The 12884-nt window shown below is 35.1% G+C and overlaps 1 protein-coding gene across 6 annotated transcripts in view; it reads right to left on the bottom strand.

Moving 5' to 3' along the window:
• Window positions 1–11468, bottom strand: part of LOC138702071 (GON-4-like protein) — a 35341-nt gene extending 23873 nt beyond the window's left edge. For 2 of the 6 annotated variants that reach the window (XM_069829607.1, XM_069829612.1), the window contains exons 1-4: window positions 10959–11212; window positions 9143–9787; window positions 5964–6070; window positions 1126–1276 (exon numbers count right to left, since the gene is read on the bottom strand). In XM_069829607.1, coding sequence (XP_069685708.1) covers window positions 1126–1276; window positions 5964–6070; window positions 9143–9496 — 612 coding nt within the window. In that variant the 5' untranslated portion in view covers window positions 9497–9787; window positions 10959–11212. Of the gene's footprint in view, window positions 1–1125; window positions 1277–5963; window positions 6071–9142; window positions 9788–10958; window positions 11213–11249 lie in introns of those variants that run through there. The other 4 variants (XM_069829608.1, XM_069829610.1, XM_069829609.1 and 1 more) reach the window with 4 other exon arrangements.
• Between the last annotated feature and the right edge of the window lie 1416 nt (window positions 11469–12884).

Raw genomic sequence — 12884 nt, 5'->3', positions numbered from 1 at the left:
TAGTTGGGTGAAATAGAAGTACTTATAAGTTTGGTTTACTTTTGCTTATTGTAGACGTTATTATAGAATAGTTTTTATTTATAGTCCTAGGTTTATTGCATCTATTTATTTATAGTTAGAAATAAATTTAGATTTACTTTATTTTATTTTTTTATTTTTCTTTTATTGCTGTAATTATTGTAGAATTATAATGGTATTATTGTATATTATATATCACTGCCACAGGGTGTATACCCAATTGTAGTGTTAATAAATACATACATACACATTTGATACATTAGGAATATTTTTCAAAATACAATTGAATAACTTATTTTACAATAAAAAATCTAAAAAAGGTTCACCAAATTAACGAATAATTAGAATGAAAAAAATCTAAATAAATAATTAAATTACATCACTGCTCAACATTCAACTGCACTGTTGATCTTGCAACTTGGTGGCACATTTTCTTGTCGATTTCATCACCAATCCATCCAATGACTCCGCGACGGCAACACCAGTTTCCAACTTTACTTCTCGTCTTTAACACAACTCATGCTGAAAACTTCTCTCCCACTTCAATAAGTTATCTCTGCTTGGTGATGTCTTACAAAGCCAACCCTGAAATCCTGCATGATGTTTCTCATGGTTTTTCCAGTATGTAGTTACCATGACTTACATGAAAGTCACAAGTCTCTCCTCCACACTGAAAACTCTCATATTCGCCTCACCATCTTGTGACTCTTAAAATAGCTAGGAATTTCCATCTGTCATGGTTTCCCTCAGGTTCGATAGATGTTTCCTACCAGGATCACACTTGGAAATACGTCCACCAGATGTCATACAAGTATCATGGATATATTTTTCATACACAGATTATTTTGCAGAAAAAATAAACAGGTGTAACGGTGCCTACTCTATATTAAATCCTGACCAATGGAGTGGATAAAAAGAAAACTTTACATATTTACTGTATTTTCCTTCTTTCTCTCAGTATAAGGCTGGAAATACCTACTGCATTTAATTTAAATTCTTCACATATATTATATTCTTTGTAGTAACATGCAACATCAAATTTTGTTCCTTAATATATCAGAAAAATGCAATTTGTAATCTCATAAGTACAGTTGACAACAATTTTACCTTTTTTCCCGATGAAGCATCATTTTCTTCTGGTACCTTGTCCACTTCAGTGCTATTAGTACCTTTCTTTGCTTCTGAGGTATCACCATTATCATTTACTGCAGCCATTTCTTCCTTCACTTCCATTGAATCCCCCACAGATTTTTCACAACTACAACATTCAAGGAAAGAAATTAAGTACACCATAATGTGCCACCAATATAAAGACTAAAACATAAGTAATATCATTAATTTCAGGGGGTTGTTTAATACAATTTGTTACTTTCTTTTCAAGATAAAAATTGTTTTATATGAAACATTTCATAGCGTGTTTTGGGAAAGCCATTGATTTAATTTCTAATATGCTCAGTCAATTTAAGACAGCAATGTATTATGATAATAAATGATTGAAAAAATTTTAGTTTTGTTCTTTAAATATATTCAGAAATTTGATCCAAACAAGTGTAACTTTTTGCTCTTCAAAGGAATTTTACAATGTTATATTTGTGTCTATATGTAATACAGTACTCAAATTTATAACACATTCTTGAAGAATGTAAGATTATTTGTAGAAAATCTTAGCTCCTTAGAGCCACAGCTGACAGATATATTACATTTGGAACTCCAATCCACAAAATTTTACGACATTGACTTACCTTTTCTTCCAGTTTGATTTTCATTTATTAACATGTGATTATTTTACAATAAAGTTACACTTCCTGCCTGGGATCTGCAAGCATAAGTGACGTCACGTGGTGGGTAGAAGCAGTACAGGTAGTATATGCTCGCACTTGCGCACTCTCTATTTTACAGGTGAAGTTAACAGCCGCTATGCTTTCAGATTCCAGGCGACTAGTGTACGTATTTTGGATTGCTTTCTCCTTAGGAATAAATCATGCCTTCAAATTGTAATAACTCTTCCGTAACTTATTCAGTTACTTCGTGGTGTATTACAAAATATTTCACTGTTTCTAAAACAGTAACAGTAAAGGATACAAGACTGTTAGAGGCAAGCATGGGTAGCTTAGAATTTCCACAAATTTCAAAGAACATGTACTATATTTTTGCGATCTTAGATTTTCATGACAAACTTAATTTCGAGCAAAATTGATTTATAAAAATGACATTTCGTATCTCCTGGGATTTAAAATACGATTGTATAAATATAAAAAACTAAAATTCTTTCAATCATTTATTATTAAATCTACGTATTACTCTGTGAAAAGATTTATTAAATCTACATACTTAGACTTCAACAAACAAAATTTGATAACACAATCTCAAGGGAAAAAATGGAACTCTCTGCATCATAATCCACAGTTAATTCCCGATTTACCACGAAAATCGTCTGTAGCTGCATTTAGATTGGCAACAGGCCATGATTGTTTGGCCAAACACCTGCATAGAATTGGAATATATCAGTCCCCTAATTGCCCATTGTGCAACTCAAACCAAGAAATGGATTCGGAACACCTCAAAATCTGTGCTTCAGTGGCTGACCATGATAATATCTTTGAAAAATATTGGGGTTCAAGAGGTCAAATGACTTTACTGTCAAACGCCTGGCATTAGAAAACAACAACAACATATATAAAAAAAACATATAAACGAAAAACGTATAACGAAAATAAATCAGCATGGAAATTGAAGACCTAACATTGCAAATGTGCTAAGTGCCGATTTTTCAAATTTAAAATTTATTCAATCTAAGGGAGGAACATCCATATGAGACTATCATACTAAATTGTCTTTAAGTAATGAAAATTCAATTAGACCATCTCTGCTTATCTGTATTACAATTATAATTTATTGATGTCTTACATTAACGTTTTCTGTACCTCAGTGTACCATCTTCAGATGTATTTATGATACTAAATTTAAATTTAAACCTGGCTGATAGGTACATATGTTGTGGTCTTGGATAGTGTGTGTGTGTGAATATACATACTATACCCATACATGTTTACAGTGGTTACATGGACCATAAAACACTTATATATTATCGATTGTTAAAACAATCAATTAAGATCAATTAACAAACTTGTGGTCATTGTTCTACTACTAGGTTCAAAAAGTTCCCGGAATTTTACTACCATTTTTCGTATTAATATATAACAAGGGATATTATACATTTGTTTTGTTGGTAACATTCATGATGTCATTTCCTTAAAGTTTGTTGATAATGGCAATTATTGGTTTTGAGTTGTAGGCAATTGTTTATCATAGTGTTTCGTTTGTTCGTCGCATTTTGTAATTATGTCCACAGAGCAAAGTACAAACATCAAGTTCTGTGTTTTGCTGGGGACATGATCAGTATGGCTGAAGATGGTGATTTCTTAAACAAAATGAAACTGGTGCTACTTGTACGACCCAGTCCCTAAACGACAGTCATCTGAGTGGAAATCGAAAACATCTCCTCGGAAGCAAAAATTTCCTAGGCACACTTCCAAAGGCAAAGTTATTTTAAATGTTATGTTTTATTTAACGACGCTCGCAACTGCAGAGGTTATATCAGCATCGCCGGATGTGCCGGAATTTTGTCCCGCAGGAGTTCTTTTTCATGCCAGTAAATCTACTAACATGAGCCTGTCGCATTTAAGCTCACTTAAAGCAAAGTTATGTTGGAAGTTTTCTTCGACTCTCAGGGTCTCATGCACCATGAGTTCATTCCAGAAGGTCGTACTGTAACGAAAGAATTGTACGTAGAAACCCTCCGTCGCCTCTGGGACGCAGTGAGAAGGAAACGTCCAGAAAAGTGGGTAGAAAACAACTGGTTCCTTATGCATGACAATGCACCTGCTCATCGCGCAATTATTGTAAAAAATTTCTTGCCAGGCACAACATAACTGCTTTGGATCACCCACCATACTCTCCTGATCTCTCACCACCTGATTACTTTCTGTTTCCCCGTCTGAAAAGTCATCTGAAAGGACGGAGATTCAATGCTGAAGAGGTTATCGCAAACGCGACGAGAGCACTAAGATGGGTTTCACAAAATGGCTTCCAGGCCTGCTTCCAGGAACTCTACACGTGTTGGCAAAAGTGTGTTGTTGCGGAAGGCAACTATTTTGAAGGAAATGCTGTAGAATAGTGTTTAAGGTACGTTGTTTCTATGATGCTAGCAAATTCCGGGAACTTTTTGAACCTAGTATGTATGACGTTATCTAAATACTTAACACTGTGAATTTTATGGATGTTTATCATGACTGTTCGTTGGGCAACTGTCGTTGCCTATTTGATGTGGATTAATTGCACTGTATCGTTGAGTATAAATAAATCTTGAAGATTCTTCACACTGTTTGTTCGATGATAAACACACATAATATTGGAGCACTTGAAATTTTGAATATTCGTAACGTACACTTTGATGGAAGTTTTGTGCGTGAGTTGACTAAATCACTTCTTATGTTTTAACTTACAATATCATTTGGTTGTTGTTTATCACTCCCCGGGCTCCAGTTAAGCCTTGCTTTCTGCGAACAATTTAAAGTAAGCTTACTTACTTACAAATGGCTTTTAAGGAACCCGAAGGTTCATTGCCGCCCTCACATAAGCCCGCCAGTGGTCCCTATCCTGTGCAAGATTAATCCAGTCTCTATCATCATACCCCACCTCCCTCAAATCCATTTTAATATTATCCTCCCATCTACGTCTCGGCCTCCCTAAAGGTCTTTTTCCCTCCGGTCTCCCAACTAACACTCTATATGCATTTCTGGATTCGCCCATACGTGCTACATGCCCTGCCCATCTCAAACGTCTCGATTTTATTAAAGTAAGCTATAAAGTTTATTAATGTCAGTTGATGATCTGTGAATGTTTTAACAATCGATAATATATAAGTGTTGTATGGTCCATGTAACCACTGTAAACATGTATGGGTATAGTATGTATATTCACATACACACACTATCCAAAGACCACAACATATGTACCTATCAGCCAGGTTTAAATTTAAATTTAGTATCATAAATACATCTGAAGATGGTACACTGAGGTACAGAAAACGTTAATGTAAGACATCAATAAATTATAATTGTAATACAGATAAGCAGAGACGGTCTAATTGAATTTTATTAGTCAGCTTATCGGAACAATCAATACAAGATGAAACTAAATTGTTTTTGTCATAGCTCAACTGTAAGTGACTCTTTGTGCCAAAAAACTATGTTATAAGTATCTCAACATGCATTTCGCAGTGTGTTTTTCATCAATATCTCAGAAAGTTGTTTTTGGCACTTAGCACATTTAACATGTTGGATCGTCAATTATAGGAATTTTGCAAGGACTTCAGAAAAAAAAAACGTGCAAGTGTGAAAAATGTGTGAGAAATTTACAAAGAAGTTTTAGGGGAGAGTCAGGTAGTATCGGACATCGGGTAATATCGGACAGTGAGTTTCTTTCATCTACCACACGATGATAGTACCTGATTGACATGATTACGTTTCTGTGATGTTGCATAGAGAAACGTAACCATGTCATTCAGGTACTACCATATGATGGTAGATGAAAGAAATACACTGTCTCCCTAATGTATTAAGATGATTGGTCATTGAATATAAAATGCAGATTATTTAATCCTGTACGAAGGCCTAAAAGTGATATAAATTTATTTTATTTTATGAGGCATAACAATTTATACAACTTCTATAGGAATTTTCCATACAAAATTAGTTCAATTATAATTGCCGGAATAATTTGCAGATCATGTAATTCTGTTTATGCTAAAACTATCAGCTACATCACCACAAGACACTACAAATTTTGCAGGGAGAACGAAATATTAAGTCAATAATATTTTTTGACTGGCAGAAACAGTCTTCAATTTTAAATTACTGTAACAAATTTCAGATTTAACTTACGTATCTGATTGCTGGCAGCCTTCCTGCTGTGAAGGTGTAAATACAACCATAACAGGTTTAGGAGCAATTGCTCGAAGACACTGCTTTTCTGGTGAGTGCAATGGAGACTGTGAAAGAAATCATATTCAATAATACTAACGTATACAATTTTCTTGGTATCAATGTATCTCATTCCAATTTAAATCAAAAGTCACTCTGAAAAATAAACCTTATTTTCTTATACCAGTACCAGCACCTAATAAAAATAAAATACAACCAGCTTTCACTGTGTAATTTATTCATATATTTCAGAGCTTTCTTATCATTCTAATATCAGTTTCACCCAACTTCAGCATCATGCAAACGCATGTTTCTGTACAAGCTTGCTGCACTAGTGAAGCTTTGTAAATAGTCAGTCGAAATAAGTATAACCTTTTCCATGAATATTTGCATGTTTTGACCTTCTGAAGGATAAATTCATGCATAATGCATATTTTTAATATTTTACGTTTAATAAAGCATATGAGGTGTAATAGTACATTATGCAACGAGCCTATAATGATAGTAATTAAGACGCGAATATGTTTGTTTATGAAACAAGCGCAAGCGAGTCATACGACCTTGTGCATCGTTCGTAAATTGTGAGATGTGCGCAGACGCGAAAGTATTGATCTTTTCCCAGGAACAATAATGTCATTGACCTTGTTACAATCTACAGAATAACATGAACTAATTTTGATATTACCTGGAAATTGATTTAGAATTGAAAAACGAGATGACAAATTGAATTTATTTGAATATTATTTACAATTAACGTTAAGTATTATAGTAACAGAACATAACCTTCTGCGACAGTATTGGATTTCCAACCTCCGTGACGTTTCCCTCATTGTCTTTCGATTGGATATCCGAGAATAATCGAAAACCTGAACTTTAATGAATAGGTGTACTTTAAAGACATGCATTAAAGAACTGCTACCAGGTGTATAATTACTACATTTCGGCATGGTCGAGCATAAAAAGTTTTAAACCTGGGCTTGTAGTTTCAAAATGGCAGTACTTTCAGGTTATTGATGGAAAATGTTATGTTTTATTTAACGATGCTCGCAACTGCAGAGGTTATATCAGCATCACTGGATGTGCTGGAATTTTGTCCCGCAGGAGTTCTTTTACATGCCAGTACATCTACTGACATGAGCCTGTCACATTTAAGCACACTTAAATGCCATCGACCTGGCCCCGGATTGAACCCACAACCTTGGTTATTGATGGATCTTTTTCAGATTAAGAAATCTGTGTATTATGATAAGAAATGAATGAAACAATTTTAGTTTTGTCCTTTAAATATGCAGAAATTTGATCTGAACAAATGTAACTTTTCGTTCTCAAAAAAAAAAAAAAAAAGGTATCCCGTAACATGCCATGAAGGCACTTGGGGGCATGGAGGTAGAGCCCCATGCTTTCCTTGACCTCGGCACTTGAATGAGGTGGTGTGGTCGGCACCACGCTCTAACTGCCTTTTACCCCAGGGAAAGACCTGATACTCAATTTTATAGGAGGCTAAGTGAACCTCGGGGCCGTTCTGAAAGTTTGGCAATGAGAAAAAATCCTGTTACCACCTGAGATCGAATCCTGGACCTTCCAGTCCGTAGCCAGCTGCTCTACCAACTGAGCTACCCGGCAGCCTTTCGTTCTCAAAAGGAATTTTAAAATGTTACATTTGTTTGAATCGAATATCTGCACATTTAAAGGACAAAACTAAAATTCCTTCAATCATTTATTATCATAATACTTAAATTGATACAGCATGTTAGGAATTAAATCAATGGGTTTCCCAAAACACGCTATGAAATGCTTTATATAAAACAATTTTTATCTCCAAAGGAAGCAAAAACGACCAAAATTTGTTTTAAATTTCAAAGAATAAGCCCCTGAAATTAATTACATTACTTGGTTCACCCTGTATATCCGTGTGCACATACAAAGAAGAATGAAACTGATGCTAGTCATGCGTTTTTATACGAGCATTTTTTTAGTTGGTTATTTAACGATGCTGTATAAACACCTAAGTTATTTTGTGTCGATGATACTGGTGATAGCGAGGTGGTATTTGGCGAGATGAGGCCGAGGATTCGCCATAGATTACCTGGCATTCACCTTACGGTTGAGGGAAAACCTCGGAAAAAAACCAACCAGGTAATCAGCCCAAGCGGGGATCGAACCCGCACCTGAGCGCAACTTCAGACAGGCAGGCAAGCGTCTTAACCAACTGAACCACGCCGGTGGCCTTTATACGAGTATGTATATACAGTGAAACCTCTCAGTTACGGACATCGAAGGGCCGTAACAATCTGTCCTGGTAGGTGTCCTTTATTGGGAGGGAGGCTCCCCAACCTAATAATAAATTTGTAATATGCATTATGTATCCCTTCACTCTTTAAATGAAATGTATTACTGTAGTTTAATTCTAAATACAGTATACTGCAATAAATTCTTTGCAACTTTGAACTACAGTAGATAAGACCGAAAAAGGAAAATACAGTACTGTGTCATGCAACTTTATTCTAGGTCTACAGTTATGTAGCACTGTAATTTACAGTTTTCAACTTAATCTTTATGTTCAGGTGCCATGTCTCTGGAAACAGAACAACTGATTGAAGTGAAGAGAATAATCCTACTAGTCCTATCATGTGTCGAATACAATTTCACAATCGCGGAAACCTTGGGCTCATCAGACAGGTTACATTTTATGACTTTGTTTATCCATCTGCTTCTAGCTAACAAGGGGCTAGTGGTAGCCTACGAGACCCTTATTGTCTTCTCTCATGATAAGGAATTTCTGTACAGTTCTAGAAACTAAATTTTCCACTTTTGCAACACATTAGGTCTTGAAAACCAAGTTCTGTCCGCAGTTAGGAGGTAAAGCAAGCTTTAGGACTGTGAAACAGCTGTCCGTGTCCGTGTCTGAGAATGTCCGTAAACGAGAGTTAAATTTATCATTATTTCTATATTATTTCAGTTGGGACATAAAAATCTGTCCGTATATGAGGAGTGTCCGTATCTTGGGGGTGTCTGTAAGGAGAGGTTTCACTGTATGGTACTCTTATGTACAAACATGGAATAGATACACATTAATATCAAGATATTTTACACGAACAAACTTCAAATGTTTATGGTTATAAAAAGTTACAATGTCTTACCTGATCACCAACAATTCCTTTGTTAGTTAGAGGAACTTTTTTACTTCCTTTCCCTTGGCGATGGCAGTTGTATTTCTTAAGGATAGGTGTAACATGCTTTAATGGGGAGGACTTCTTTGGAGACATATTAGCTGGAGCACTCAAATCCAAAGCTTTTGATGAGATATGATCCAGATCTTCACTCTCGTTAGCCATTCCAGTGAGCATATTTTGATCTTGTGAAGGTGAAAGGTGATGCAGTAAAGAGCCTGATGCAGGTGACATATCCACTTGTGGATGACCGTCAAGGTTAGTTTCAGCCAGAACATGAAGCTCTTTACATGGAGTAGATATTAAGGGCATACTAGGCAACATGGTTGCTGGCTACGGATATATTACTGGTCCACAAAGTAAATGAATGAGAGTATGCTACTCGTCCACAAAATCACACACCAGTAATATTAAAAAAATCAAAGCCATGATTAGTTTCTAATGGTTACGATCACCAACAATCAAAGCAGTTCACATTCACATTGTTAAGGAGTGCCTTCAGAAACCTCGTGTAACTTTACTGCGAGTTAAGGTTCACATAATTATTCACCTTTTGATTCAATATACTTGATTGTCTCATGCTTTGTCTCCACTATAACATGTAGCTCCAAGACCCTGAGAAAATAAACATCATGTTTATGGAATTACATTTTCTCAACTAACAAACCAATAAAATTTTAATTTGAGTGTATAATCTCAAATCTGTGTATATTAATTTTATTTTTATTTAAGTTATTTCATCAAATGCTTCAAGTAGTGGTTTCCCTCACAATTCTTGTATGGTGCTACCACTACACTCAATGATACAGGATGTAACAAAAAGGTATGCTTAGGGAAATATTTCCCACATGTAGATGAAAATATGTTATATAAATATGGGTCCGCTTCTCCTACCCCTACCCTTATTTCGGTGCTAAATTGGTGTTGCCCGTAAATTTATTTTTTGTTTACAGTACGTATGACTTGGCTAGAAGCCAAGTATGTAAATATATCCTACCTCGTTTTGGTAGCGTAAATGTAGATAATTAACAATGTCATAATTAACAGAGCCAGCCAACGTAAAATGAAGACATATATGCAGTACTACTTGCCAAAGAAAACAATTTTAAGCTTTGCTTAAGGGAATCAACATTTATAGTCTGCAGTTCACACAAATAGACCTACCTTGAATTTGAACCTTGGTGATAGATTGAACGCAATGAAAAAAATGGAATTGAGAGTATGCGAAAGGATTTTCATCAAAGAAATTGAATTATCTGTCTAGAGGCTACAAAATTTCACATATGTTAATAGACCCTTATCACAATAATGTGTCTTAACATCTCTAACTTACATCATTAACTTGAATATGTCTGATAGACTATTCATGTTGTCATTCTTGCTTAGAATTGTATTATTAGTTATCGTGTAATATGTTCTGGCTTCTGTTCTTTGCGATTTTCCCAATGTTTCAGTATAATTCTCCAGAAGAACTATACCAAACAAGACACATTCCGTCTCCATTTATTATTAATAATGCGAGAAGTTTAGTGTGAAATACTAAGACAACGGACTATTTCCATATTTATTGGTCCTGGACCTCTCTTTAATGTTATGTTGGCAATTAGTAGAGGCGGAAGAGAGATGTGCCTCCTTTAGTGTAGTTGTTCTGGAGAATTACAGATATTCATAACCTTCATGCATAAGAAACATGCACAAACTTAAAGATATGTCATATAATCAGAGTCAGTTAGCAAAACAAAAGTCAGTCACCCACAAGTCATTAATATGTATTCTGAAAACTCACCCAATTATGTTAAATATTTCATTGATATTATTTACAAGTTACAAAATAATGTGTGGCGATTTTTCCAATCACTTTCATTGAAACACCTAAAACCGGTGAACGGACGAAGATTTCCTGTCAACCCAATAATCATGTTGTAGTATATTCCCGTGAATTATGTTTTAATACTAAGTAATATTTTATAAAAGTTCACACTCGACGATAACTCACAATTATTTACAACACAGCCATTTACAAACATCAAAACAAAACACAATTACCTGAAACTTACATGGAGATGGATCTACTTACTAATCAGTGTTGCCAACAATTTTTAAATAAGAGAAAGTGCTTAAAGGGTATTAGCATCCATAATTTCAGTTTTCAGATTCATCTCTAATTACGGCAATATTCTTTCAGTGATTTTGCAGTTCTTGATCTTCACTGTGCAAAACAGGTACACTACGACGACCAATACAAGAGAAGTTTTGTTGTGTAGGAAATTTTATTTGTTTCTGCAGCAATTTTTCATTTCACGGCCGACTTAATGCTCGCTCTTCGCTTCTCTTTTAAGCGAGCATCAAGTCGGCCGTGCTAGTTTCCTACCATCATGTGCGCGGACATGCGCACATTGACTCTACTGCTCGTGCAGCGGTAACTTCAAACTCTATTTGTTGATTAAAGTAAAGCTTTCTAGCAGCACATCAATACGTCAAAAAAAAAAAAAACATTTTCTGACAATCAGAAAATTTGCGGATGAAGTATAAAACAATCTCAAATCACACTAACGCGTGCGTATTTAAATAGCTATGCTTCACTTTTATTCACTGGACTGACACACATACATGCTATTTACATTAATATTTCATGTTTCCATGCTTATCTATATTTGGTTATTAAAGTCATCATCAAAGACATCAATATTATCATCAACTTCAAGGATTGGGCCACTTTTGGCAGTCTTCAAATTGTAGGCCTATTAGTTTTACTGATTGTTTCATCTCAATTTTGTGCTTCACACATTCCTATATCCGTTTGGAGTTATTAAAATATACTGCGCAATTTAATTATATCTTCAATATACGAGATTAGTAAATTATTTTACAGTGCATGAGTGTTCGTGCATGAATGGTTTGAAATTTTAAAATTAATTTCAAACTGACCGTCATTATCATGCACAATGATTGAGGTTGAACAGTTGTCAAATCGTCACAAACTCACTGCAGAAACAAACCCATTATTATGGCTCCGCTCTAGTGTACCATACGTACAAATATATAAATTTTACAGAAGAACTAGACCAAGAGAGGGACTAGTTTTTCTTCAACAATTTACGTCCTACTTATAGTATAAGTACTATACACGTGGTTTTACTTTCCAGTTCCCAATACTTTCCACAGAATAACTTAGAACTATTCACCTGTTGTATGTAGTAATGGATGGATGTATCGCTGCAATATTGTCCATATCAGACGTCATGAGCGAATAGATCACCATTTATATAATATCAAAATACGACCTCCTTTGATAAAAAATCTGTCTCCACTGGCACTAAAAATGTTTTCTTGCCTGGTGTGGTCCAAGTCTCCAAACACAGTGTCCAGAAATTTGTACCTCCACCAGCACTAAAATTGCTTTCTTGCCGTTGCAGTCCAGGTCCCTAAACACCCACTGTCCAAAAATTTTCACCTGAACCTCTCGAGCAAACTTAAGTATTTGAATTGCATGTCTCATCAGCATGTACCACTGTAACAACGATATACGTGTCTCATAATGTATGTAAAAACACTTACATCTATACTAATAATAAATCTGTAGCCGAAATTTTTCTGGTAATTTTCGATTTTCCAAAAATAATTGGTCCTAACATATATAATTAACCACCCTGAAACCGAAAATCCCTTTTTTGAAATTTTTGTTTGTCTGTCTGTCTGTCTGTTTGTTACC

This window comes from Periplaneta americana, chromosome 6, assembly GCF_040183065.1.
Source record: "Periplaneta americana isolate PAMFEO1 chromosome 6, P.americana_PAMFEO1_priV1, whole genome shotgun sequence".
Classification (NCBI taxonomy): domain Eukaryota; kingdom Metazoa; phylum Arthropoda; class Insecta; order Blattodea; family Blattidae; genus Periplaneta; species Periplaneta americana.
The sequence above is the reverse complement of the archived record's forward strand: the minus strand, read 5'-3'. Positions and strand labels throughout refer to the sequence as shown.